The sequence below is a fragment of the Epinephelus lanceolatus genome, chromosome 14 (genome assembly GCF_041903045.1).
Source record: "Epinephelus lanceolatus isolate andai-2023 chromosome 14, ASM4190304v1, whole genome shotgun sequence".
Taxonomy (NCBI): Eukaryota; Metazoa; Chordata; class Actinopteri; order Perciformes; family Serranidae; genus Epinephelus; species Epinephelus lanceolatus.
Genome location: NC_135747.1, coordinates 20357145 through 20383299, shown reverse-complemented (window position 1 = coordinate 20383299; position 26155 = coordinate 20357145). Strand labels below are relative to the sequence as shown.

At 40.3% G+C, this 26155-nt stretch overlaps 2 protein-coding genes across 10 annotated transcripts in view; one reads left to right on the top strand and one right to left on the bottom strand.

Moving 5' to 3' along the window:
• The window catches only part of dip2a (disco-interacting protein 2 homolog A), a 113062-nt gene extending 109511 nt beyond the window's left edge, over positions 1-3551 (top strand). For all 8 annotated transcript variants that reach the window (XM_078174444.1, XM_033617404.2, XM_078174443.1 and 5 more), the window contains one exon: positions 12-3551. In XM_078174444.1, the coding sequence (XP_078030570.1) occupies positions 12-264 (253 nt within the window). In that variant the 3' untranslated portion in view covers positions 265-3551. The remainder of the gene's footprint in view (positions 1-11) is intronic.
• On the bottom strand, positions 2575-26060 carry sacs2 (sacsin molecular chaperone 2). Of its 2 annotated transcripts, none has more exons than XM_033617541.2 (8): positions 25928-26060; positions 24237-24282; positions 23187-23274; positions 20660-20771; positions 19201-19347; positions 17661-19092; positions 16749-16837; positions 2575-16644 (listed from the first exon to the last, which is right to left on the bottom strand). In XM_033617541.2, exons 2-8 carry the CDS (start codon positions 24263-24265, stop codon positions 5681-5683), a joined length of 12861 nt encoding a protein of 4286 aa, XP_033473432.2. In that variant the 5' UTR covers positions 24266-24282; positions 25928-26060; the 3' UTR covers positions 2575-5680. The 2 variants fall into 2 exon arrangements, with proteins under 2 accessions (XP_033473432.2, XP_078030566.1); XM_078174440.1 differs by having other exon boundaries at positions 24237-24279; positions 25928-26002.
• Between the last annotated feature and the right edge of the window lie 95 nt (positions 26061-26155).

Here is a 26155-nt window from a genome sequence, read left to right as displayed (position 1 = left end):
CCTCCCTCCAGTGCTGTGTTCACTTGGACCAACCTCCTCGTGGTGGTTGTGGAGCTGGAGGGGTCAGAGCAGGAGGCCCTGGACCTGGTGGCCCTGGTCACCAATGTTGTCCTGGAGGAGCACTACCTCATCGTAGGAGTGGTGGTGGTGGTCGACCCCGGCGTCATCCCCATCAACTCCAGAGGGGAGAAGCAACGCATGCACCTCAGAGACGGATTCCTGGCCGACCAGCTGGACCCCATATATGTGGCTTACAACATGTGAGGGCCCTGCTGCAGGAGGGTTGCCCCTCCACATGGTTTTTCACACAACAGGAGACAGCAGGACAGTAAACGTGGGGCTGGTAATTGTAGCAGGCCCGGGGTCAGTGTGGCTTGTGTTGAGAGAGAAAGCAAGCTCTTCTTTCAGCTCACAGAGGGGAAGTGTGAGAGAAACGTGGATGCAAAACTTCACAGCAAAATGAAGAGAAATAAGAGTGACACAAACCTCATGTCTGTTTCTCCCTGTGATTTCTTGCCTCAACAAGTAATGTTTTAAAGAGCGTTTGGTTTTGTTGAAGAGTGTTTTGTATGTATGATGGAGCATCTGACTCCTTAAACCCAGGGCACCCAATAGCAGTACAGCAGGTTGTTAAAGGAAGACTGCAGCTCCCAAAGGACCATTTGCGTAGTGATTACTCACCCCGTTGTTGTGAAGAAAACTTTGTTTTTCTTGCATGCCTCCACGAGGGTTGGGTCCCATTCACATTTTAACCAATGTCGTTTCCTAAAGGTACCTTTTGTGGTACTTAACTCTGTAATAACAAAAAAAATCATTTTTGAACAAGCTGCCGTGGCGATGGTGTAGACTTAAACACAATTCTGCTCCTCTGCTCTTTTCTTATCACACGTAGGGCTAATCTTCTCTCTGTCTGTCTGTCTGTCTGTCCGTCTGTTTATGTGTGTGTGTGTGTGTCTGCTCATCTAGCAGTACTTAAATAATATAGAAAAGAAAATACACCAGACACTGAAACTACTGTGGCAGATCGGCACTGCAGCGATATTTTGGCATGCTGGGAAGCTTCACAGCACTTCCATGTCTTTTCTAAACCCAGCGTTCTCAGCCAGATGTGCTCTCAGGTACCAGCATTTGACATCAATGGATTTAATGGGAGTCGGTACTTGATAATACCAATATAATTTGCCTGGTACCCTAAAAAGTACCATGTTCAGTACGTAACCCTTGCCCCCACGGTGAAAATAGAATCCAAAATAAGAGAAAGGTCTTGAAGAATTCAAGTCATAGGGAGCCGCATTTAACAACAGCAATACTATATTTAAACACTCACATAACTCGTGCAGTCTAATCCAAGTGTCATTTATCCAGTCGTATGCTCAGTGCTTCCCAAACACATGCATTCTTGCTACAAATCTGGCTATTTAAAACTTTGATAAAAGTGAATCTTACCTATGCTCTCGTCAAAGCCAGACTCCATTGACAAAAACAGTAATTTTACCTCACTGAACACAGGAGCTGCTGGTCTATCACTGCCTCAATCAGCTAATTTGTTTGTGTTATTGTGTGACTTTGGTGTTTTAAAGGGTTAGGTTGGATTTGCTAAGGTCACACAGTAACACAAACAGACCAACAATTGAGGCAGATGTAGATCAGCAGCTTCTGTGTTCAGCAAGGTAAAATTACTGTTTTTGTCAATGGAGTCTGGCTCTGGAGAGACATAGATAAGTTTCACATTCAGTTCTCTGTCAGAAAGGGCTGTTTGTCTGGGAAGTACAGAGTAAACGACTGGAGAAATGAGACTTGGATTATACTTCTCGATTTGTGTGCGAGTTTGTGAGCTGATGTTTTAATTAAGTTTTGCTGCTTTTGAAAGAATTTTCTCTGATTTTGTATTCTTTGTTCACCAGAGGCATGCAAGAAAAAGTTTTCTACACAAATTCAACGTGACTCGGGATGAGTAATTGATATACAAATGGTCATTTTGGGGGTGAAGTATTCCTTTAAAGGTATAATACTACACTGTGCCATTAACATAAGTTAATTTGTCAATCTCCACTATTGTGAATGTTAGTTGTTTTTGCCATCCACTTGTGCCATAGAACAGGACTGACGCCAACACCCTTATCCTGGTTCAAACGAGCTCTAACATGTTTTGTGTTCATAGAGCCTCCTGTGCCATTGCAGGTCGTATGCTTTTCATAGAAACAGTCTATACAATGTACGTTGTCATTACATTTATGGGGGAGCAGCTCTTCAGATTACAGCTGCGATCTGAAATGAACCCTGATTTTTGTGTTCCAGCTCAGTTCAGATCATGTTATTGCATCAACAAAGAAGCACACAGCAGTGGTTAGTGTTATTTGTTGCTCATCACGGTAGTCCTTTAGTTTGTGGTGTCAGTAATTGAGCGCATAGAAATAATGTAGTTTGACTCAATCTCGTTCTTTTCTAAATCTAAAATGTGTAATATAGTAACTGCTTTATCTGAACAAAATGCAATATGTGTGATGTGGACGATGTTGCTTTGAATGAGTGCAGACAGTAAGTGCTGATCATTTGAAGTCGTGAGATGGCGAGGAATATAATCGTTGCTTGCTATTAGCAACGTGCCAAATGAAATGAATTAAGCCTTAAGTGTTTTTTCAGACGCCTGTTCTTATCCCAGCTCCTGTTTGACTTAATTTTGTGAAGTTCATCAGCTGTTGGATAGGGAGGGAATATGCAGAGGAAGGTGACGTATGGTAACTCCTGCTCTTATTGCACCCAAAGTCTGTCATCTTTTTGGCTAAGATGAAAATACTTGATCGTAACGTCAGCCATTACAAACACACACTTACTCCATTAATATTTTTTAATAATGTCTGTCCCTGTTGTCAGTTGTGTTGAATGTGTGTTTTATAGCAAAAGACTGGAAGAATTTACAGTTGGTATGGGTCTGATGCAGAATGTCCTCGCCTCATTTTGAGTGCCATCAGGTTGAATGAGAGCTGACAAATGTGAGTTGCATGTACCGAATGACGGCAAGTGTCTAATATCCTCGTAACACCTTGACCTCCCACCTTATCACGTTGACTTTGTAAAGATTCACTTCACTGTATGTTGCTTCTTTTCTTCTATGTGCACATCCCTTCAAAAACAGGCTGCAGCCTGCTGTAAGTATGTACAGGTTTTGTGTAAATTATTAATAGATGGAGGAGACGACGACATAACACAAAGACTGAATCTGGTATATATGTGAACTTCTCCCTCACAAACGACAAATTATTTGAAACGTACTCTCATGCGTGGACATTGGGAAGAGACATGAAAAGCCTTGTAAACATTTTTATAGTATGAAAGAACAGTGGGAACTGGCCACCTCCAGGATGAGACGAAGCACACTCCGAGCACAAGGAGAAGACAGTTAAGCTCTGGTGACTGCTGAGATGTCACATCCTCCAGAGAAATCTTTTGTTGTTAACATATGGAAAGATACATTTGTCTGATATATGGTTAGTTGTCATTATTTTCATAACATGATTTCTTAATGAATAAAAAAGTGCTTTTAACTTGAACTGTTTGTCATTACTGGCAGTTGTGCATTCAGGTGTCCTGTGCAGTAAGAATATATAAAGTAAATGCTACTATCTGAGGTCACAGTGAACACATTTCAGTTCAGTTCAGGCTTCATGTAAAAACCATGCACACCCACACAGGCGTGTTCAGTATCCTAGGTGACAAGCCCTTCCTTCAGGCTGAAGGTGGGCAGAGCTAAATTGTAATTGTATGTCAGCGGGCTTCCTAATAAAGAGCTGCAGTAAACAGGAAGAACTAAGAAAGTCAGAAACCCTCTCTCTTGATACCACTTACATTTGTAACTATGCTAATAGCTACAACTCCAGCTCTGGAAAATAGCTTTTATATCAACTGTTTGTTGTGCTGTTTGCTCTATATATTTAGGTAAGAACTCTAAACACCTAATATCAGCATTGGTGTTGTGGCACCCAGTAATGTAATAATTTCCTGAAAATGTAATAACGCCTGGAAATCTTATAGAATTTGCACTTAACCTGATCAAAAATGTATAAAAAAAAATCCAATAACATAATACCTTGACCAACAATGTCCTTTTTTTGATGATAGGATATATTCAAGACATCTTAAAGGTATGTATTACTTGTTTTTGTTTTTAATTGGGTCGCAAATCATTTAATTCTTGAGAGATTTATGCAATATTAAGTACTGCAAACAATAAAAGATCATATTAAATGAAATGTGGCTCGCAACCCAAAAAAAAAAAAGCAAAAGATTATGCTTTACATTTTAGATATCTTGAATGTATCCTATCATTGAGAAAAGGGCAGAGGGTTAATAATTCAAAAAACCATGTCTATCCCTGGCCACATTGTACTACAAGAACACGAAACGGGAAATGCTGTTTAGTACTTTATTGAATTTTATTATCATCATTTTTTTTCAAATGTAAAAGGTAGAAATCTGAACCAAAATTATGGTGACAAAATTCCTCAAAATTCTGGATATTTGCATTTTCATAACAAAGTTGTGCAGTGATGATAGTAAGTTTATTACAGTTAAGCAAAACTAGATGGAAAAAAAGAAAAAATAACGTAACAAATAATAAAATATTTTAGTTAAGCAAAATAAAAATAAAAACTAGACTTAAAAATTAAAACTGAAACAATATAGTGAACTTACAAAATTAACTAAAATAAAATATCATACAGTAAATATCTGACCATGTGGTACATTTTTGTCAACACAACAAGCATGAGGAGGCGTGGGTGTGTACTTTTACTGATTCTTCACAAAGTTATGTGTTTGCATTATAATACCTATTCTAGACTTCTTAGAAAATAAAAAAGCGACACTGAAACTAATAAAAACATACCTAAAACTAAACACTTTCCAGCAAAAAACTGAACTGGAACAAGGAAACCAACTATTAAAACTAACTAAAAATATTTGAAACTAAACTGAGCTGAAGTCAAAAAATAAACCCTAAATAAAAAGCAATACTCACAAAAATTACAAAAACTACAATAACTCTGATCCTCAGTGCGTAGTTATAAATGGTACCAAACCACAACCGTAATACAGAGTATACAGAGATTACATATTGGTCCTCAGTGAGAAGTTACACATGTTAACAACATTGCTAAAAAAGAAAAAAAAACTTTGACATTTGCATTGTCATAAAGTAATACAAAAAATGTATTGGTGCTTAATGAGTAGTCAAAAAACCTTAATATTTCATTTTCAAAATAAGTTCTACAGAGATTATATTGTTCTTAATGAGTAGATGTAAATGTTTACAACATGAATGATTTTTTTTTTTTTTTTCAAATTTGCACTTTCATAAAGTCATAACAAAGAGTGGTCCTAAATGTTTACACCACTGCAACAACAACAACAACAAATAAACAAATAAACTTTAGTTGCATTTCTGAAAGTAATACAGTGATTATTTTAGTCATGAGCGAATGAACAGAATGCTCCAATATTTACATTTTCATAAATTCATACGGTGATTTATGACTTGGTCTTCAGTAATGAGACACAACATAGGCTACTTATTTTATGAGTTTCATAGTAATGTTGTAATGTCACAATAGGCTAACAGTATTTTTAACATGTCGAAATATCTTGAACTGATGCTGTCAACATGGCTGTTTATCTTGAATCCCTAATTCACATATGCTTCTACTTTACTAAGAAGCTCAGACGCCTTAGCCAGTGCTAACATTTCATTCTCCGATTTGAACTGTTCGTTTGGAATATGTGGAAATGGATGGCAGTTTGGGTACTGAGTCTTTTTGGCGTCCACTCCCAGTTTCCTCAGATCGGCCACAATTTGAGGCAGATCTCTCAGTTGGAGGTTGTAGAGGGAAACTTTTGCAGCAAGGGCTGAGATTGAGCTGCTGGTGGGATGTTGACCATCTCTTTTATACTTTGCAGCAATGAGAGACTTTTCCACTGCTTGATGGATTTTGAACAGACACCACTCTGTGCTTGCCCTACCAACATCTTGGTGAGCTGCATTTAAATCACAGCGAGCTTGTCTACACCAGCGTTGGGCTTCCTCTTTGTTTGGCCTTGGTACGTTTTCATTATGGGTCCAAAAGTTGTATGAACGGTTGCCTCTAGAGAACCTCTCTCGACCATCTCTGTGATGCCTGGCCTCCTGATTCCATTGTGAATAGAAGTTTGAATAGAAATTTGAGGTGCCGTGTGAATAGGACGAGCCTGCAGTTTTGCCTTTGCCTTTGCCTTTGATGAGCTCATCGATTCGATTCTGCAAGTATTTGAATGCTTCAGTGGCGAGATGCAGGCAGTCGGGGTTTTTGTCAGGATGCCATCTGAGGTACAGTCGTTTGATGGCTTTTTTCTTCTCCTCCTCAGGAAGAGTCCAGATCTCTGACAAACACTTGTCAATTTCCCTTTTAGCTTCATCAATAGTGGCTGGTGTGGATCTCGTAGATGAGGAACCTGAAGCTGATGGTTGGGAAGAATGTGGCACGGCTCCTATTAGTGGCACCAGCTCCATGCATGTGCTCGTCCTTGCTTCAGGTTCAGGCTTTTTCTGTCGTTTAAACTGATACAGGTCGAGACAACTGACTTCAATTGGCTCGTCTTCTCCAATATCTATTTTGTATCTCTGTGAGTATGGTCCAGAGTGCCCAGGCAGTTCTTCAACAATAACTGCATAAATATACTTGTTGTCAATGCTGTAGCCAACATATTCCCCCTCTTCAAAGTTATTGAGGATGTTCATGTCTAAGGAATCATGCCATTCCTCTGGAATTTCTGTCCCAGGGTCTGGTGGATTGAGGAGGAAGCTCTCAGTTTCAGCACTGTCATGGATCCCATACTTAGCCAGAGTTTCCAGAACATCTTGCATATTCTCACACGTGAGAAGCTGTGCAAGGACTAGGAGGTGACTTGATCCCAATCTGTTGTCTAAAAGAGCATTGATTTCCCTTGTCAGTGTCATATTGACGTCACTTACCACCTTGTGAACCATGTTGTCGTTGTGTTTTAAGTAAAAGGTGCAACCTTGTTGCTCTTGTTTGACAAAAACATTGGTTTTAGTGGCAGTTTTGTGTAGTGGCTCGTTATTGACCCAAAGCTTTGTTTTCAGACTTTTGCAACAGACAATCTGAATACTGCCAAAAGTCTTCTTGCACATGTCAGTAGCATCTTTTTGTGTTATTTTTCCCTGAGACTGCTCTCTGATAAGACAAATCAGTCCATGAGTAAATGCTGGCGAGGACAGCTGTCTGCCAAATAATCCTCTGAATTCACAGTCAGTATCAAGCTCACAGAGCTCCATTTGCACTTCCATAACTTTCTCCTCAGTGAATTGAGACAGCATTTTAGGCTTGAATTTCTGAGGAAGCAGTCGCAGCAACTGATAATGCTCATATATGTCACTGCCCAAATGGCATTCACTGAGTTTCTCAAGCAACAGGTACTTATTCTCCAGCGCTTTTTCCAACCTTTTGGTCTCAAACACTGTGTCATTGTAGTAGAGTGTGCATGATGGATGTAATTTACCATCTACTGCTGGAAGATACAAAGTCTTCACAACATCAACAAAGGACTGGTTTCCTTGAGTTTTGATTAACTTGAAAAACTGCTCAACAGCACGTTTCACTGTTTTCTGTTGGTTTGGGTTTAACTGTGGTTTATCACAGGAATCAGCATAAACTGCTGCCAGAACATTACAGTACTGCACTGCAGTAGGTTGGTCCTGCACACCAATTTTCTTGAAGAACTCTGCGAACATGACATCCTCTGGAGAAGTGCTGTACAAATACGGTCTGAACTCGTGGGCATGGGGAAGTGAAAAACATGCATCGTCAGTCCTCACAAGTTCTTTGTCTTTTTCAACCAACACAACAGGAAGGCCAGCTAATTGTTGGTCTTTAAACCCGTTTGCTTGCAGGTATTTATACGCACTTCGAAACACGTTAGCGCGGGTTTTGATCAACTGGTCAGTTTTACAGGGCGACTGACAGATGTTGCTCATGTTACTGGTTATACAGTGTGAAGGTGGTTGTTCATGCACTCCTGCATTTTTCATCATTTTCAGGAGCTTCTGTGACTTATAAGTCTCTAGATGTATAATTGGCATTGAAGACCAAATCAGTTCTTGATGCCCAGGATCGCTTTCCATCAAAGATCCTCTGATTTTAACAGCAGTATTCTCAGCAGCAAATGGTTGGTGGTAGTTGCACAGTTCTTTTCGAATTTTCACTGGGAAGATGAACTTGATGTCAGCTATGCTCTCCAGCAGCCGTTCCTCTTTTTGATCATTACTCACTATAGCCAAGGCTGCTTTGAAAATTGACTTTGATTTCAGTTTCAACTCTTCAAGTTGACCATTTCCTTTTGCTTCTGATTCTAACTGTCGAGCAAAATTTATTATGTCATCTTTTGACACAACATGCTTCATTCCAAGTTCTCTGACTAACTTTATTGCTCGTTCTATCATTTGTTCATCTCCTTTACACAATGCAGTCCAGAATCTGTCAGGCACAAATTTTTCTTCAGGCAACATTTTCTTGTATAGCTGCACACTCTTATCAAAGTAGTATGATGCTGTTTCCAATCTGCCTTGAGAACTGCGAATCAATTTCACTGTCTTCATTGATGATATGATGCTGTCCTTGTCCTGACAATAAATGAATTTTGGTGACAGTAACATATTGAGGCAGTGAAGCATCTGCATCTCTGTGAGTGTGTGTACTTTGGGCAGAATGAACCTCATGAAATAGTCCACATCAGTCAGCGTTTTGATGTTCAATGTTTGTGACAGACTGCAGTTCTCTGGATTGTATTGGAGAAAAATGCTGTTGCTGCCAGGGAGGTTGAACAAATCTGGAAATGTCTTTGAATATGTGCAGTTGAGGATAAATACCTCATTAGGTCCATCAATCCTCACTCGGTTGCCGTGTATTGTTTCAAATAACGGCAGGGACTTGAGCTTTCTCTGATAATCTTGTTTGTCTTTGCACTTGGATACTCCAGACTGCAGGAAAAACTGAAGCTCTTTCATCTCATCAGTGGAAAGCTGGGAAAACTCTGAGTGGTTAATGTTGTAGACCTGGTCCAATACAGAGCTTTTATCATTCACATCCATGAGTTCAGGGTACAGAAGTAAACGTTCTTGTCGGTCTACATGTATCCTAGCGAAGAATGCACTGTCAAGCTTCATAAAACCAAGTTTAAAGAGGATGTCTGATATGTCCTTTTCTGAGGCAAACTGAATCACACTTGACATGTCTCTCATTGTTTGCAGGTAGTGCTTGTTCTTCAGCCTTGGACACACAACAGGTAAAATACAGCAGTCACTGAAGAGCTGCCTCACATCACTTAATGTCAGACTCTGATTACCACTGCTAGATGTTGCAGGTTTCACTTCACTTGTTAAGAACTTCCAAAGTAATTCCAACCACTTCAGCATTGTCTCGCTTGGGACATGAAGACCACTGTGTGGATCAACTTCACAGTTCTGAAGAAGCTGCTGAATTAATGGCTTCAGATATTTCATTGCACAGGTAACAGTCAGACTGTTGACAAGGTTTAAAGTTTGTAGAATACCGAGGTGGCGTTCATTGGTTGTATAATCTGCAAACTGGTCCTCGTAGCCAAAGAAAAGCCCGTGATACCTTGATATCAGCTTGGGAGTTTTGGAGTCAAACACTCTCAAAACGTTATCTCTTGTGAGAAGAAGTGGAAGTCCATTGAGCAAACCGGAGTTGACATTTTTCGAATCAACATCCTCTAAGCAGAAACTCAAGAGCATTGAACATCTTGTCCCATTTCTGATCAGAGTGGTAGTTATGGGCAGTGGTAAATCGCCATGTGTTTGGGTTGGGTCATTGAGAGGTTTTTCTCTCACAAAGTTTCGCACAGTTGAAGGATTCACATCTTTCACGTCGATGCCAGCTGATCTAAAACTTTCCCAAACTTTTCGCATTTGCCTGGAAGAAGGAACCAATGCCATTCCGAGATCTTCCAAAATGGGATTAATCTCGTCTCTTCTCGAGTCTGTCAAGTAAGGTGCCTTAGTTGTTTCAGTTTCTCTGATGTTACACCAGTCAAAAGAGTACTCCTTAATCTCTCGTTCTGCAATTTTTCGTGTTGAACTCCTCATCACTGGAATTATATCAAGGCCTCTTTCTTTGATTGATCTGTAGACCTCATGTATCATTTCATGCCAATCCTGACCAACATCTTTGGAGACGGTTGGCCAAAAACACAAGTATGAGTTACTGAAGCAATGCTCAATTTGTGTATAAGGGACTTTCTTTTTTGCAATGTTACTGCTGATGTAATGAAGGAGGTCTGCATACAGTGGAGCAATGACATTCTGTTTCAAAGATTCATTCCAATTAGATTTTCGACTTTGCCCATCTTCTTTCCAAAGGTTTCTCCTTGAAGAATCTACCTCAAAGTTTGCATTGACATGCACTGGCAATCCAGTTTTCCCTGGCAAAGGAAGTGAACAAAAGGCCTCACCACTGAAATCCATACAGCTGGATGGCGTTAGATCTGAACTCTTTCCGATCTTTGAGCTCACACGTGCCGCTATTGCTGCTTGGGGAAGTTTGTCTGATAATGTCAGTTCTCCATTACCACTGTCTTTGAATGAGCCAAACTGTTCTGCAATGATCCATTTAGTTTGTCTTTTATTGGAGGTTGAAATCATGGTTCCATAAATCGCCTTGTCTGGCATTACTGGCTCATCAGATTGAAGTGCATTTTGTTGAAGTTTTAAGAAAGCTTCTCGTCTTTCTCTGCATTTTTCTGGTAAACTTTTTTCAACTGCGAAGATGGTTTTGAGTTTCCCTGAATGATCATTGATTTCATGGACTTCTATTTTGCAAATGTTTTTCAGAAACAGAATTAGTCCTTCAGGATCTTCAGAGAGTGCAGAGCATAGTTCTTCCATGTCATGGTCAGTGACTCCCTGCTGTGATATTTTAGAGCTGTTTGCCATGGTACCCATCCTTAGAGGTAATCTGAACATGGTGCCCTCTTTAAGATGGAATTTGTCTGGAAGAAAGGATTTGTAGACATCCATGTACATGTTCTTGAAAGCGTCAGCCAGTTTATAGCCAGCGCCAGCTCGTGATTTTCCTGAGTGACTTTCAATGTATTTCTGATTGGGATCAGAAATGCAGAGTCGTTCATCTCCGGTGAGGATTGAGGGGCAGTCAGTAAGATGGTAAACAGAGTTGAATCCTACTCCATATTTTCCAATTTTCCCTGGAGAGTTGTGCTTTCCTCCTTCTCCGAGCTGCTGAATGCCAGCCAGGTCAGCGTCAGTAAATACTCTGTTGTTGAACACGCACAGTGCTGGACCCTGCAGTTGGTTCCATTTCTTCCCAAATGTTTTTTCTTTGCCATGCTGTCGTTTGTCCCAAACAAAGTGAATTTCTGTTGCCTCTGCATCATCCGCATTTTGGATAAGCTCTTTAAGGATATCCTTCTTTGCTGGATAGGCTGAAATTATGTTTTTAATCCGAACAGTTAGTTCTTCCTTCTGTTCAAAATGAAAAGCAAATGGTGAAAGGTTCTCAACTTCATGATTTTGCAGGGTATGATGTCTGGTAGTTTTGATTCCAAAGTGGCAAGCCATAGCACGTGGAATATCCTTGTGGCATAATGTGACACCTGGAGCAACTGGCATCCATGGGCTGTCATTGTAAAACATCTTGCTTGCTGGTTGTAAAACACTGTGTTCATTGGGTACCAGACAGTCCCCCATTGTCTTCTCTTTGGCCTCATATATTCCTCCTTTTAAAACTGTGAGGCAAACTGATAGGTCACTCTTTGGCAAGGGCTTGTTACGATGTTGAGAGTGCAGTTCCTGGAGCACAGTGAGAAACTGACTGGTTGTAAAACATTTTTCAACCCCCACACTTTCCCAGAGCGTCCTGAAACCACTGAAGGCATGGGGGAGTGCATAGAGATAGGGTTTTGCTTCAAATTGCTCACTTTCAGCTACACAGCTCACCTTTACAAATGTACTGCCAACAAGAATGAATGGGAATGAGTTTGCTCTCTGTGAAATGAAAGTGGAGTCACCATAATCACAGAACCACTGATCCAGAAACGCATAGCATTCAAATGCTATTGTGTGAAGCATGGAACTGTCAATGGATTGAGACTGCTCACATGCCTCTTGCAGTTGCTGAAGCACTTGCTCAGGCGTTGGACTGTCATGAACTCCCAAAATTTGTAGGACTGGATCAGTGTTGTGTATATTTAAATTGATATGATCCAGTACATGCTGTGTCATGTTAATGAGCGGGGAGCATTTGTCACTAAAGAGATCAGTGGGCCTTCTAAGTGTCACATTTCTTTCCATTTTAGTATCACCGGGGGAAAACGCTGGGAGAAATGCAGTCATCCTCAGTGTTTCCCAGTGGAAAGACTCTGTGTCTTTCATGTGATTCTTCATAAGTTCAAGAAGGCAATTCAAATGCCCATATGCTTTCTTTTTGTCAGTGCTCCAGGTTTGGGGGATTGTGCCTGCTTTCTCTGTGATGTCTTCCAATGTGAGATTATCATCTGCCATTCCAAGTTCCAACAAGCGCTGAATCCTTTTGGGGGAGCAAAAGTCATTTTTGGTACCACCAAGCAAGCGTCCTTCATCTTGTTCAAACAGACAGGCCACTTTGCCTGACGGATTCACAAGCTTCTTGATGTGCTGGAGCTGTCTGTCTTTTGTGGGGATGCATGGATAGCAGACCAGCAGTTTGTCGATTTCTTTGATATTAAGGTCAATAGCATGTAGCACAAGAGTATCTCGACTCTTAGGGTCCATGGCATCAAGGTTGTTAAACACCACTTCTTGGTAAAACGTGTGCCAGTTCCATGTTCTGTTCAGTAAAACCTTTTCTAGGCCAGACTGTTTGAAGCTATTTCTCAACCACCCTGGAAAAGGAACAACACGGTTGGGTGCTTTAACATGTTTCTTGCACACCTGCACTGCAAGTGCACTGATGTCTTCATCCTCTTCTATGCTCTTGTGTAGGAATATGGCCTTGTCCATCGAGCACCAGTGTTCTCCATCACTAAAGAGCTCTGGGCCAATGGAATCCTGAGCAATGGTAGAGTACAATGCATCAACCAAAGGCTTGAAGGTTTCACTCACTTTCTGTCTGTCAGGCCAAAAGGTGTGATAACAGTAGGTTTCCAGTTGCTTGTTTTCAGACATTTTCTTTAGTGCCAAAAGTGCAGTAACATATGCTGTCACTACAGGATCCTGAAGAAGGGCTTTGTTCCATTCATGTTTCACCCCACTCTCCCACAGACCTTTTCGGTTGCTTGTCACAGCAAAAGTTCCATTTACATTGACTGGGAGACCCGTGTGAATGGAAAGAGGAAGGAAGCAAAATGCCTGTCCAACAAGATCTGTTTGTAATGAGGCCAGTTTCCCAGGTTCTGGATTATTTTGGAGAGGCACAGCAATCCCCCCAATAGGCAAAGAGAACTGGGCTTGCTTGTTTTCTTGAAGGGCCATTTGCAAAGACTGATGTGTCCCAAAACAGTTGTACAGGAGCCAGGTCTGGACTTCAGTTACACCAGATTGCTGACTGGTTATTTGGACAGTGTTGACTGTGCAGCAGTCAATGACCTCTTTGCATTTCCTATCAAGTTTCATCAATGATTTCTCAGCTTGATTCTGCTTCAGCACATTGGTTTCATCTGGAATCCTCATTGTACTCACAGTGGTTTTGGAGACAGTGACAGTGGTTTCTATTTCGTCATCTCTTGGCGGAGTTGATGCATCATTTGAGATACTTTGTAGAGATAATGTATTGATGTTCTTCAAAAACAGCAGGTGGGTTTGTGAATTGTTGGTTAAGTGCTGTTGGAAAGTGATGATATTGTGTTTGTGATACACCTTTGCACTTATTTCTGATTTGAGAGCCTCTTCTTCAGTTCGGAAAGGCAGTTTGATTAGAGTGCCTGGATAGGGTTCAGAGGGACTTCGTCTGCTGAAATTACAACCAAAAATGCGTTCATATGGTCCAAACTGACCAGGAAACCAATCAAAAAGTCGTTGTTTAGAGAGATCCAGCTTGATTCCAGGATTTGTTTGATATTTGATGTGATTCTTGAGATGAGTTACATTTGGATCGAGGATGAGAAGACTGTTGCCACTGAGGATAGAAGGAACATCTGTCACATGATACACAGTATTGAATCCAAGTCCAAACTTTCCAATTTTTTCCACCTTGTTTTCCTTTGAGGCAGAGCCAACTCTGACAATATTTTTCCAATCCTCAGCTGTGAACTGCTCATCATTAAATGCCCAAAGGCAAGGTCCCTGACAAAGGGTCATGTCAGGGTCGATGAGACTTTCAGGGGCATCTTTGTGCACTCTGAAATCCACCAAGAATTTACAGGCCTCTGCCCCAGCATCCTCTGCATTTTGAATTAGCTCTTTGAAGATGTCACTTTCTTCATCATACTCTTTAAGAATGTTTTTAATCCTTGTCGTTATCGGTTCAGATTGTCCATACTGTTCTATTCCGACTAACTCTGGATCAAGGATGTGGGTACTGAGAAATCGGATATTAAACCATTCAGCAGCTGCTTTTGGGATTTCCTCATGTACAACATACATTTCCTCCTGGCTGTACTTAAGCTCCTTCATCCCATTTTTGCTCACATCACAGAACACTGCTGTTGACAGTGGTTTAAGGGTATGGTGTTCACCTTCCATGAGGACTGGCACTGGGATGTCATCCTGAACTGTCTTCTTCTCTTTCCACAGCCAGTTGAGAATTTCTATCGACACTTTTACCTCAGAGGAACTTGCAAATGGCTGTTGCCTTTCCTCAATGTTTTGCTGGACAGAATGAAGAATGTCAATGATTTCTTCATCTGAAAGCATTGTTCTGAGGCCAAACTCCCGGAGCAACTTCTTGTATGGCAAAAATTCATGTGGCACCTTCCCAATGTAAGAGCTCAGATCGAGATTGACTGGATAGTCCAGAACCAGATCCTGTGGTGATACAAACTGGTTGTGGCTCCACAGCCAGGGTGTGTCCTTGTTCATCACTGTTGAAAATTCAGAGATGTGGTCTTGCATGTGTTTGTAAATACTATACAACTGCCTTTTGAAATCCACATCTTTGTCAGGATCAGCCATTTTCTGTGCCTTTGATTTTAAGACTGACAAATTCTCCATCACTTTTTCAGGTGGGGGTAGGCGTTTGAGACCAAGTTGGCTGCTAACTCTGTCACTAAACTTTCCTACCAGAGGCATTACATGCCCAACAATGTCCTCATACACAGAATGTCGTATTTCATCGGGGCAGAAGAAACAGCTTATCTGAGTTTTGTCATTGGAGTGTTTTTTGTCATTACCAGGTTTAGCACATGGGACCCATTTTAGCATTTTGAGGCGACGAAGCTGCTCTTGAGAAAACTTTGAGAGTAGATCATAAGTATCTAGCATCTTTAAGAGCACCTGAGCTCTACTGAGAGCTTCAGAGTCACAGTGTGGTTTGTCAATGAGCATGGCGCCATGCAGCAAGTGCTCAGGTGACACATCTGCTTCTTTATTTAGCAATCCAAGATCTGTTAGGCTTTGAAGCATCTGGGATGTGTGAGTGTATAAAGGTGGGGGAAAGAAATCAGACTCAAAAATGACTTTGAAGTTTTCAATTCTTGGATCAAAAAAGCTTGAGATCTTTTTCAGCTTTCCATTCACTTCAATGAAGCTCAAGTCCTTACATCTGCGTTTCAAGATCTGATTTTGAGAGAAAAGGATACTACCATGCTGTAAAATCCATGTCATGATTTTCTCAGTGACTTCTTTTTTGCAAGCCCCCCTCTCAATGCAGTCAATGAGGAGATTTGCTGCTTCAGCAGTGTCCAAGAGATTAACTTTGAGCAGCTGTAACAGTCTGCGATCAGCCTCAGTTGCACACTGCACAACTGAATCAGGCATGGGGAACTCTGTCGGTATTGTTAGACCAGAAATTAGAAGCACAGCCTGCTTTGATTGAGCTGCAACACAAGACCCTTTCATGGTTTGAAACAGAGGCAACTTTGAGAGCAAGTCTTTCTCAGTGACTGAGAGAGAATCCAGATGAGAGAGGTAGTCTTTTAGTTCTTCTCGTGCATTGTGAGAGGTAGTCTTGAGTTCTCCGATTAGATTCTGAGAATCTAAATTCACCAAGACTTTCATGACACTTCTCGGAGATGGGCACAGCACATAAGAGTCCAGGTCTTCGTGCTTGAGCCACTTGTTTCCTCTTACCACTGTACCACCGACTTTGTTCATCAACTGAGCTATTTGTTCTGGCAAGTTCATTTGCTTGCTTTTCTGAAAAATGAGGGTTGTGTTCTGCTCTAGTCTTGCTAGTGACACAGGCTGACTGTCAGACAGGGGACTGACTGGTATTAATGGCATTCCAGTAAAATTACTTAACTCTCTGAAGTGAGTGTTGAGGAATTTCCAGAACTCTTGGAGCCAGTCTAATGGAGGATGTTGACTGCTGCTGCTGATGTCCCAGGTAACAAGCCCTGTCCTCATCTGCTTCCAGTCCTGTGGCAAAAACCTCCTTGTATATTCAGCCACCCGCCTTGCATCAATGTTGATGACCTTGAATAAATCTAAAAAATAGATATTTAAAAAAAACATACATGTTTATGTAGTGTGAAAACATGCAGAAGACAGATAACTTTTAAATCACTACTCCATAAAATAACATTCCTACTTTGTCTGCCCAGTTCTTTCAGGTGGGCACTGCAGGCTGGACTGAGATCATCTGGGATGAAAAGGTGTTTGCAGCATGGCAGCAGGAGTCTGCACAAAAGATACGTTGTTTAACCAATACATTTGCATTTAATATTAGTGTTCACTGAGTAGGGCTGGGTATCGTTTAAAAAGTTACTATACCAGTACCAATTCCAGTACCCTTTAAGTGATGCCAATACCAGTCGTACTTAATTTGATACCCATAATATGAAAGTACTTTTGTGTAGTGTATAGCTGTACATTCTTAATGTTTTGGTGGCATCTCAGCACGCTGACCTGTGAGCTCTGCCCGGCCACACACACACAGTGACCGGGCTAACTGTTAGCAACACATGCTAACATTACCTAACAGTTATTTATCGGTTTAACATCAGAATGGAGTCGTTTTGGTGTTGGTGTGACTTTGTTAGGACTGTTTAATGTTCTCAGTGTTGGATGTTAGCACTGCTGCTCTGCTAGCTTAAGCTAACGGAGGAGAAAGGCTCTGGAGACGGCAGCAACAGATCCGACTGGGAGTCAGGATAGTCCAGGAGACCCCCAGCACAAAAAGGATCAAATGCAGGTATTGCTTGACTGGAGACATTTGAATATCACTTGGTACTGGTTTATTTCGGTCAGTACTGAGTACCTATACCCAGCCCTAACACTGAGTGACCAAAAAAATATTATTTTACATTTTAAAAAGAAATAAAATAACAGCCATTGTCAAATAATGTACTGAGGCAAGTGTGAGCCAATCAGAGCTAATGATCCTAGGATTGGATTAGGGAAATACCTGTCTGACTTTAAATTACAGTAAATAATTATTAATTGTGTTAATCTATTTAATACAGACTGTAAAAGAGGATAAAGCCAAAAATTCAAAACCAACCTCGGGAATTCATTGCTGTCAATTAAAGCAGTGTCCTCCTCTCTGTCTGTGAAAGATCTGAAAGAGCCATCGTTGAGCGGAAGCAGCTGAAGACCCTCGAGTTCTCTGTATTTTCCATCACTCAAAACATACTCCAAAAGGGAGAGTTTGTCGTCTTTAGAGATGATGTGCATGCTGATCCTCCGGAGAGTGTTCCTTAGGAAAGTTGGAGTCACATGTTTTAGGGTGTTGAGCTGCGGATAGGCCTCATTTATAGCTCTTGCAACATGATCTGACAAATTGACAAGATTTTCTCCACAGAAAACCAAAGTCCTTTTAATGGCGGCTAAGGTGTCAAGGCTTGTAGGACCATTACAGGGGAACACAGCTTCTGAGGGAGTGATAAACTCTTTTTCATCTTTGGCAAGAGAGAGGACAGCCACATTATGTCTGAATAAGTGATGAAGAACATCCAGAACAACGGCATACCATCTGTCTTTGTGCTTTATCTGGGCAATATCTGGCCACAGATCGTACACGGAAGAGACAGGCAGAGCAGATTTTTGGGCAAGTTTGATAGAATCTTGAATGATCATGAGGTATGCCTGTGGGAGCACCTCCTTCATCAGCAATTCATTCCACACAGCATGTTCGTCGTGTTTCTGGTCCTCCTCTTGCCACTTGATGTGTCTTCTGTTGTCTGTGAGGCCAAAGCATGCATTGACATAAACTGGGAGTCCTGTCTTGTTGGATTCATTGTTTGGGAGAGGGAGAAAGCAGCTCAGTCTACTCTCACTACAATCTTTCTTCTCATCACAAGGGAATGCCAAGTCAACTTGAGGGGAAAAGCTCAACTTTTTTGCTAGTAAGTCAAGATTTTCTACATTGCCTTCTTTCATGGTGCATGTTGTCACAAGCCATTTTGTTGCTTTGTGGTCTTCTGAGCTGAGGGTTATACATTTGAACCTTGTTGAACCCTCAATGATTGACTTGTCCTCTGGCTTCAGAACAACATCTGTGGGGAATGAGGATTTCACTTCAAGTCTGGTGTTAACAGTACCATGCACATTGATATGTATCAAGGACACAGAGGTCACATTTTTCAGGAACAGAAGGCTCAAGTCTGCATCTGCAATGAAGCTATCAAAAAGCTCCTCCACCTTGTCTGAGTCATATAGGTTGTCTGATATGTCTGATGCCTCTTTGCGCAAGGGGAACCTGAAGATTGTCCCTTCAAAGTGCTGATCTTCAGTGATGACTTTTGACCATTCTTGTCTGCTTACAAGCGAAACAATATCTCGAAAGGGTTGGAACTGGTCATGCATAGTCGTTAGAGCTTCTTGGTGTTCTGCATCATCCAAAGACCACAGAAAACCTCCCTGTCTTTCTCCAAATATTTTTTCTTGGGGGTCCATCATGCCAAGGTGCTCCGAACTCATTATACTTGGCACATCTGTGAATAAAGGCAAACAGATATTGTCCCATTAATCTACTATGCATGCTCTCGAAAGACTAAATCTGAGACTATAAGGTATATGTGTGTTTCTGAATGACGTTTCACCTGTTATGTGGTAAACAGAGTTGAAGCCAATTCCAAATCTCCCAACTTTGTTTGGATCATTACGCTTGACACTCCTCCCTGCCATCTGAATTCCATCCCAGTCATCATCAGTGAATGCTGCATTGTTGTAGGCATAGAGAGCAGGACCTTTGCAAAAACAAAAATATGAGTTTAGAAGATAAATGCTTATGACCTTAGGTCAATGCATCTGTGAGTTGTTCATTAATTCTCTCTGGTTTCCCAAATAATGCTTATTTCAAAGTCTATCCCAGCATGCATTAAACAAGGTAGAAATGTTTAAAAGGCTGAGTTTGTAAATGTATATTTCAGCAGACAAAAGGCCAAGAGGTCTCAACACTGTAAACTGTTGGCTAAAATGGGTACTCTTTAAAGTCCGGATAATACAAAATCAGTGATTTCTTTCATCATACATTTTTAAAAACGTGTGTAAGGGCAGGGAACTGTGTAGTACTGAATTGCGGAGTTACAGTTTTTCACCATTTCTGTGTCTAGGACTTTTTGGGTGGTCCTGAAATCTTGGCTTGATGACGCACTGGAGCCATCCTAATCATAACCACTCGCCTACTGAACTAATAATGTTAGTGCATAGCATCAGAGTCATTTCCTTCACCCTCTGTGTGTGAGTGGTGAGTTTGCTACATCCCACATTGTTTAAGTCATTCAAATTTGGCTGGGGGACTTGGTAACACACTTTTCTGTGGTGTAAAAAATTCAGAGCACATTTTTATTTTTCCTCTGTAAATGTAACCAGCACCTTACGTCTGGTGAATATAAATGATAGGGGATATCAGACCTAACGTCATCTTATCAAGTTATAATAAGAGCCAAGTTTGTGCTGGGTTGCCAGAAAAGGGTAGGAGCCAGTATTTGTCAAGAAAAAAAAGCACAAATTTTGTTGTAATAAGAAAAGCCATGCAGCACTATGGGAGGAAATCCACATGAACACAAGCATAACAAACAAAAAGTTGGGACTGGTGCTGACATTTGAGTAATGGACCTTTTTGTTGGGAGGCTAACAAACTGTCATCGGGCTACTTCCTATTTTTTCTATTTATCAATTTTCTGATACCTATATTTTTGTTGAAAAATGACATGAAAACTACCATAGAGGTCGTGGTCCAAAAGTGGGTCACGAGTCCATTCTGAATGCACTGCAGGTGATTCGCTAAAGTGTTAAATTTGTAAAAAACACACTTAATTTTTAGGTACAGTAAATTTCTGGCACAGAGCTTTTACTTTGAAGTACAATTTCCTGCTGTAGAGTGAGTGACTACTTGACAGAGACAGCAAACTAGCTAGACAACAAGGTCAAACGTGAGTATGACGCTGAATATATGAAACTGTGTGGACCTTGAAATAATGACTAAGGAGAAATCTGGACCCCGTGGCTGGACTAGATGGGAACCACTGCCCCAGAGCATAGCTATTCTCTGCATACCTTGGTATTCTCCCAGTTTATCGGTCCAAAGGCTCTCAGTCCCATAGCTCCTCTCATCATGGATGAAAACCACTTCTGTGGCTTGAGCATCGTCTGCATTTTGAATGAGCTCCTGTTGACAAATAAAGACAATAACCATTAACAGAGCTAAGCATAACAAAGCTAACAATCAGGGATCGCCACATTCCTCTGCATTACTGCCATAGACCTTTTTCATGGCAGACATTTTGACATGTCATAGTAGGAAAAGCACAAGTGTATTACTGACATTAATGATAGCAGCATTCCATTCAGGGGAGGTGCTGGTATTGTGCATACTGGCTCACTGGAACAGCTCGCTGGCATTCTTAATGGAACTGAGCCATCGTTAATGCTATCAGTTTAACCTGTGGTTTTCCTGCCGTGACATGTCAAAATGTCTGCTGTGAAAAAGGTCCATTGCACCAAGCTCCAAATCTGGGCTACACACGAGTATAGCTAAAGCCCGCTGTACACTCTTAGCCCACCTAAACAGGTGTTTTCACTTATGTCACCTAATTAGATCTCCTCTCAGGACTGCATGAGTGTGTACAATCTGTGCTTGACTGACATCTCCCTCGCCCATCTGATGATTTTGTTGGCAGGAAACATATCCTTTTATCATTAGGACATAGTGCTAATGTAATTTCCAGCACTTCTCCACCTAATTTACACTAGAATAGGTTGTGTGGGTGTTCGGAGCCTTGGAAACTCTAAATAACAGTACCAAATTGATACACAATCAATACACCAAATAACTGGTTTATTCAGCATACCCACTGAGACTAAATCTAATGAAATCCAGTTCAACAGCTTTACGATAAATGTGGTTTATCATGTTCAATTTCATTTTCATTAGAGCTGTTGATTGTACTTGCAGTTTTCAAGTATGTAGTTTGTTGTGTTGTTGGCTTGTATTGCATTATATTTATATATACACACATTCATATATTGTACAATTTTTAATATTTTGTCCACTGACATAAATGGGGGGCACCTGATACACTGGCCCCTCAGTGTATTTTCAATTGCAAAAGAACGTGAATGTATGACTAAATTAATAAGCAACAATGCAGTGATATCATGCTTCAATATTAATTATTTAAGTGCAAAGATCCACCAATAGGCCTTTTTAACAAAAGACACTCTGACACGTTACTGTTGGAGAAGTACAGTTGTCATTAATAACAAAAAGTCTACTATGAAAAAGGCTTATGGGAGCATGATTTATACTAAATTACAATAACCAGTATTTTCTTTCGATAAGCTCCACTGATGGAGCTGCTGCATAATTGATTCGTAAGCTGATAACTGAGAAAAAGATGTCTTTTCACAACAATTTAATCCTGCTCAGTTTCTCAGAAAAATAATCTATTTTTTCCCCACTAGAAAACTGCCTTCTTGAAAATCCCCCATCTGATATCTAGATTTAAAATGAAAATATGCAGACACAAGATTTTGCCCATTCAATTAAAATCAGTTGCAATACAGAACAGATTTTAAACAGGGGCCGCAGACCCTATACTGTCACACAAAGAGCAGATGCAGCTAAACAAATCTAACTTACAGCAAAATTAAACTAAAACAGCTGGGGGGCATTTGTTACTGAAAGAATATTATCAAACAATTGCCAGATTCCTCAGGGTGAATATTAGAAATATGTTTGTTGCGAGCAAGACTTAAACAGGCTCCCACAGTTAGTTATTTACCTCCAGCACAAAGGACTACTTCACTAATCTGATAACTAAATGTGTGTATATCAGGCCTGGCTGTGTGTAACATAAATAACAAGACTGAAAAAATGTAATTTCCCCTCAAGTATTAATCAAGTGCATCTGCCTCTTCTTCTTCAAATGTCTTCTGCGGGGAATGCAGCCATTACAGCAATATTAACGTGGCAGTTGTTTGTTGTGACTGTTTTACTGGAACATTGCACAACACATTCATTGCAACATGTGTTGCCAAAACGTCATTTGCTAAAGTGCCGGGGCCCATCCGGTTTTTATGAAATCAAAACTAATGTGAATGGATTAATTCAGGAGTCTTCAATGTTTTTCAGGCCAAGGACCCCTTAGCTGAAAGAGAGACAGATCAGGGACCCCCTACTACATATATAAAATTGAGTTGCATAAACTAGGCCTACAGTAGTGCCATGTATAAACCTTGGATTAATGTTAATCTGTATTTTCAAATGATCAAACAATAATTTGGCGGCCCCTCTACCGTAACTCTGAGGAGCCCCTGTTGAAAACCCATGGATTAATTGTTTTATTGGCAGGACAAAAATGAAACCTTGCTATGTGAATTCCAAAATGTATGTAAATCAAACAAAATCACCTGATTTCAGGATTCAAAATAAATTCAAGCAACCACACAGGTCATACCAAAAGAAACAGACTCCCAAAATCCATGCGTGTATAAAGCAGTTCTACAGAATAAGAATCAGTAATCAGTTAGAAAATATGAAATGTTATATTATAACCAATATTCGACGGAGTATTGTACCAACCTTCAAGATTTGTCCACCATCCGGATATCGACGTAGAATATCCTGCAGGTAGTCGATGAAAGGCGGTGCCGTTGCCCCGAAGGACGTTCTGAATGAAGCAGGAGGATTAAAGAGTGAGAAACAAGAGTTAAAATTGAAATCAGCACAGGGTGAGGCCTCCTGAAGCTATTAGGAAAGGAAAAGCTGGGAACAGAGTCAACTTTGCCCAGCACGTATTTGACTTAGAAGTTTATCTATGAAGTTTAAGAGCTTTACTCATCAGTACTGGTTAATAAAGTGGATTCAGAGCCATAATGTTCACAAGTATTTTGTATGTGACGTTATCGTCTTATACACAACAACTGATACACAAGTAAAAAAAAGAAAAAGCACTTGCTCTACCTACTGTGCACTTATAAAATATATGACTGGTAAAAATAAATGAATAAAATGACTGGTTTGGATATGAATTTTGATTATTTTGATAATAACTAGCTACAAATAGTTGAATTCATGTATGAAATTTAGACTGGTGGGTGCTCCAAGACTAATAAAAAAGCTCTTGTATAGGGCTTGTATTGTTATTGTGTATAATCAGACATGCAAATAGAATAGAGTTCATATTTTGACACCAACACACCTTCATGAGAGTAGAATACTGTAAATACAAGCTTAAGTATTGCTTTGATTTTCTGACGGGCTTGACACACAGGTGGTCGCCATGACAACAACATAAGCTCTCACCACTGATGCATGTGTCACTGACTGTTTCTCTCACCATGCCAAACTGTATTGTGAGTTCAGATGATATAGCCTTGTATAGTAAGCATGTTCAAACAAGTTGATTTAACATGTTGTTCTTTCACATACAAAAAGCGAAAAACAAGCATGTATGCAAAACCTCCCCCAAAAAGCAATCAAGGCAGTCCAATGGCTGGAAGTCAGTGTCAGTAGCTTAAACATTGCTGCAGTGCACTGTGGTCAAATCGCATGTTCCTCTATGGGTGGTCTGCCTCTTACAGTCATCAATTTACACATAAAACAACATAAAAACATAGAGGTGCAACTCACCGAGATTTTTTCTTTGCCTTCGAACTCATCCTTCCTGGCTTGGCTGCTGTAAGAGTACAGTGCATCACATTACATTACAGAACAACAATCTCTTCTTTATCCACGTGATGGATTACCTGCTGCCACACAGCTGATTTAACTTGCGCAAACTGTGACTGGAGAGGATTAGGGATCGAACAGCCGACCTACCACAAACTGTCTCCTAACTCTTTATTATAGTCTGATTTATCCCTATCTTTCATATTGTAATATAGTTTGGAAGTTTGCAAGTACTTTTCTGACTACTCTACATAAAATGTTGGTCCTCCAGAAACGTTTTGTAATAATCACAACCGGATCAGAACCACACATCACATTGAGACTCTCACTATATATAACATTAATATTTTTCAAGTTATGTGTTTTTATTTACAAAACACTTTCAAGTAAAGGAAACATTCCTGAGCACTTCCCGACTTGTTTTTTCACAGCTACATTCACACTTAACTCTAAAAATCTAGTAAATCTTCTGATCTTCACCATCCTACATTCCTGACTTGTGGAGGTCAATTTTCAATAAGATTTAAGGCAACTAAACTATGAAATGATTTTTTTCCACCTGGTATAAACTTGTATCTCTATAAAGTCTTACAAAAGATGCCTGAAAAAACATTAAACTGCTGTTTTGTAAATGTTTTTCCTCCTCTTGTGTTATAGTTAACTACTGTATCATTTTTAGTATTTGCTCAAGGGTCAACACAGTACAAACTATTATCCCTCTCACGCGCACACACTCACACACACACACACACACACACACCTCGAATTACATGAACATTGACTTATACATCCCATATCACATTTTCTGCTCCTTTTGTTGTTGCAATCATATTTTGTTAGCAATTGCTTGTTAACATTTATAATATTTTATGTATTGTTCTTTATCTTTATGTACTTTTGAGTTTTTAATAACTTTGTGAACATTTTATTAGGTAGAGGCTACAAATAAGCGCTCTGGCTTTTTTGCCTCTCCCTGCACTGCACTGAATTATTCTTTTCCCTTGCCCCTTTTGTGTTTTAATTGTGCAAAAAATAAACTATAAACCATCTTCTGATTATTACAATTACCATGAAGCGACTTATATTATATGACTGACATAATAACAACAGTATTTCACTGTACCCTTTTCTTAGATGATCCACATCCAGTCTAACTCTGGATTTTACCTACTGAATGCTCTGACTAGATGTTGCTGCCCCACCTGAGGCGCTCACACCAACTGTCTAACCAACGTCTCTGAAACAGAGACAGCTTTACACAGATTGAGAATACTGAAAAAGTTTCAGTAAGCCCCATTTGTGCCTGCTGGGAGTGGCATGCCATCAGCCACTTTGTGATCTCGACGCTGCATACTGCTGAGTAATGCCTGACATGGAAGCAGGAAATTGAAGAACAGGCATAAATGTAGGAATAAATAGCCTATGCAAAAGAATAAATGCATCAATTGAGAAATACAGAGAAGGTGGATGAAGTGTAAGAAACACTAGGCCTTCAAAAGTAAAATTTGAGGAATTAATTTACTTCAATATTCCTGTTGTCCATTGTTACATGTATCTCCCCCATAATTACCTATGATTAGGTTAATTGGCTCAGATATGTTAATAAAAATGCTATTACACATTTGTTAAAACAAAACAAAAGCACACAGTACCTCAGTCATATTTGTGAAGAGTCTCATCAGATGCGCTGCTGTCAAGTTTTCCAAAGAAACTAATGATGTTGCATCAGTCCTGCTGTTTATAAAGGCTGCTGGCCAACCCCAAAACCACACGTCGATTACCGGCACTCATGTCCATGTCTTTCGTTTTCCCATGGAGTTATATTTTGTATGAAACGAAACTTAGCAGGGTGGCAACAATCACAGATCACACACCCTTCC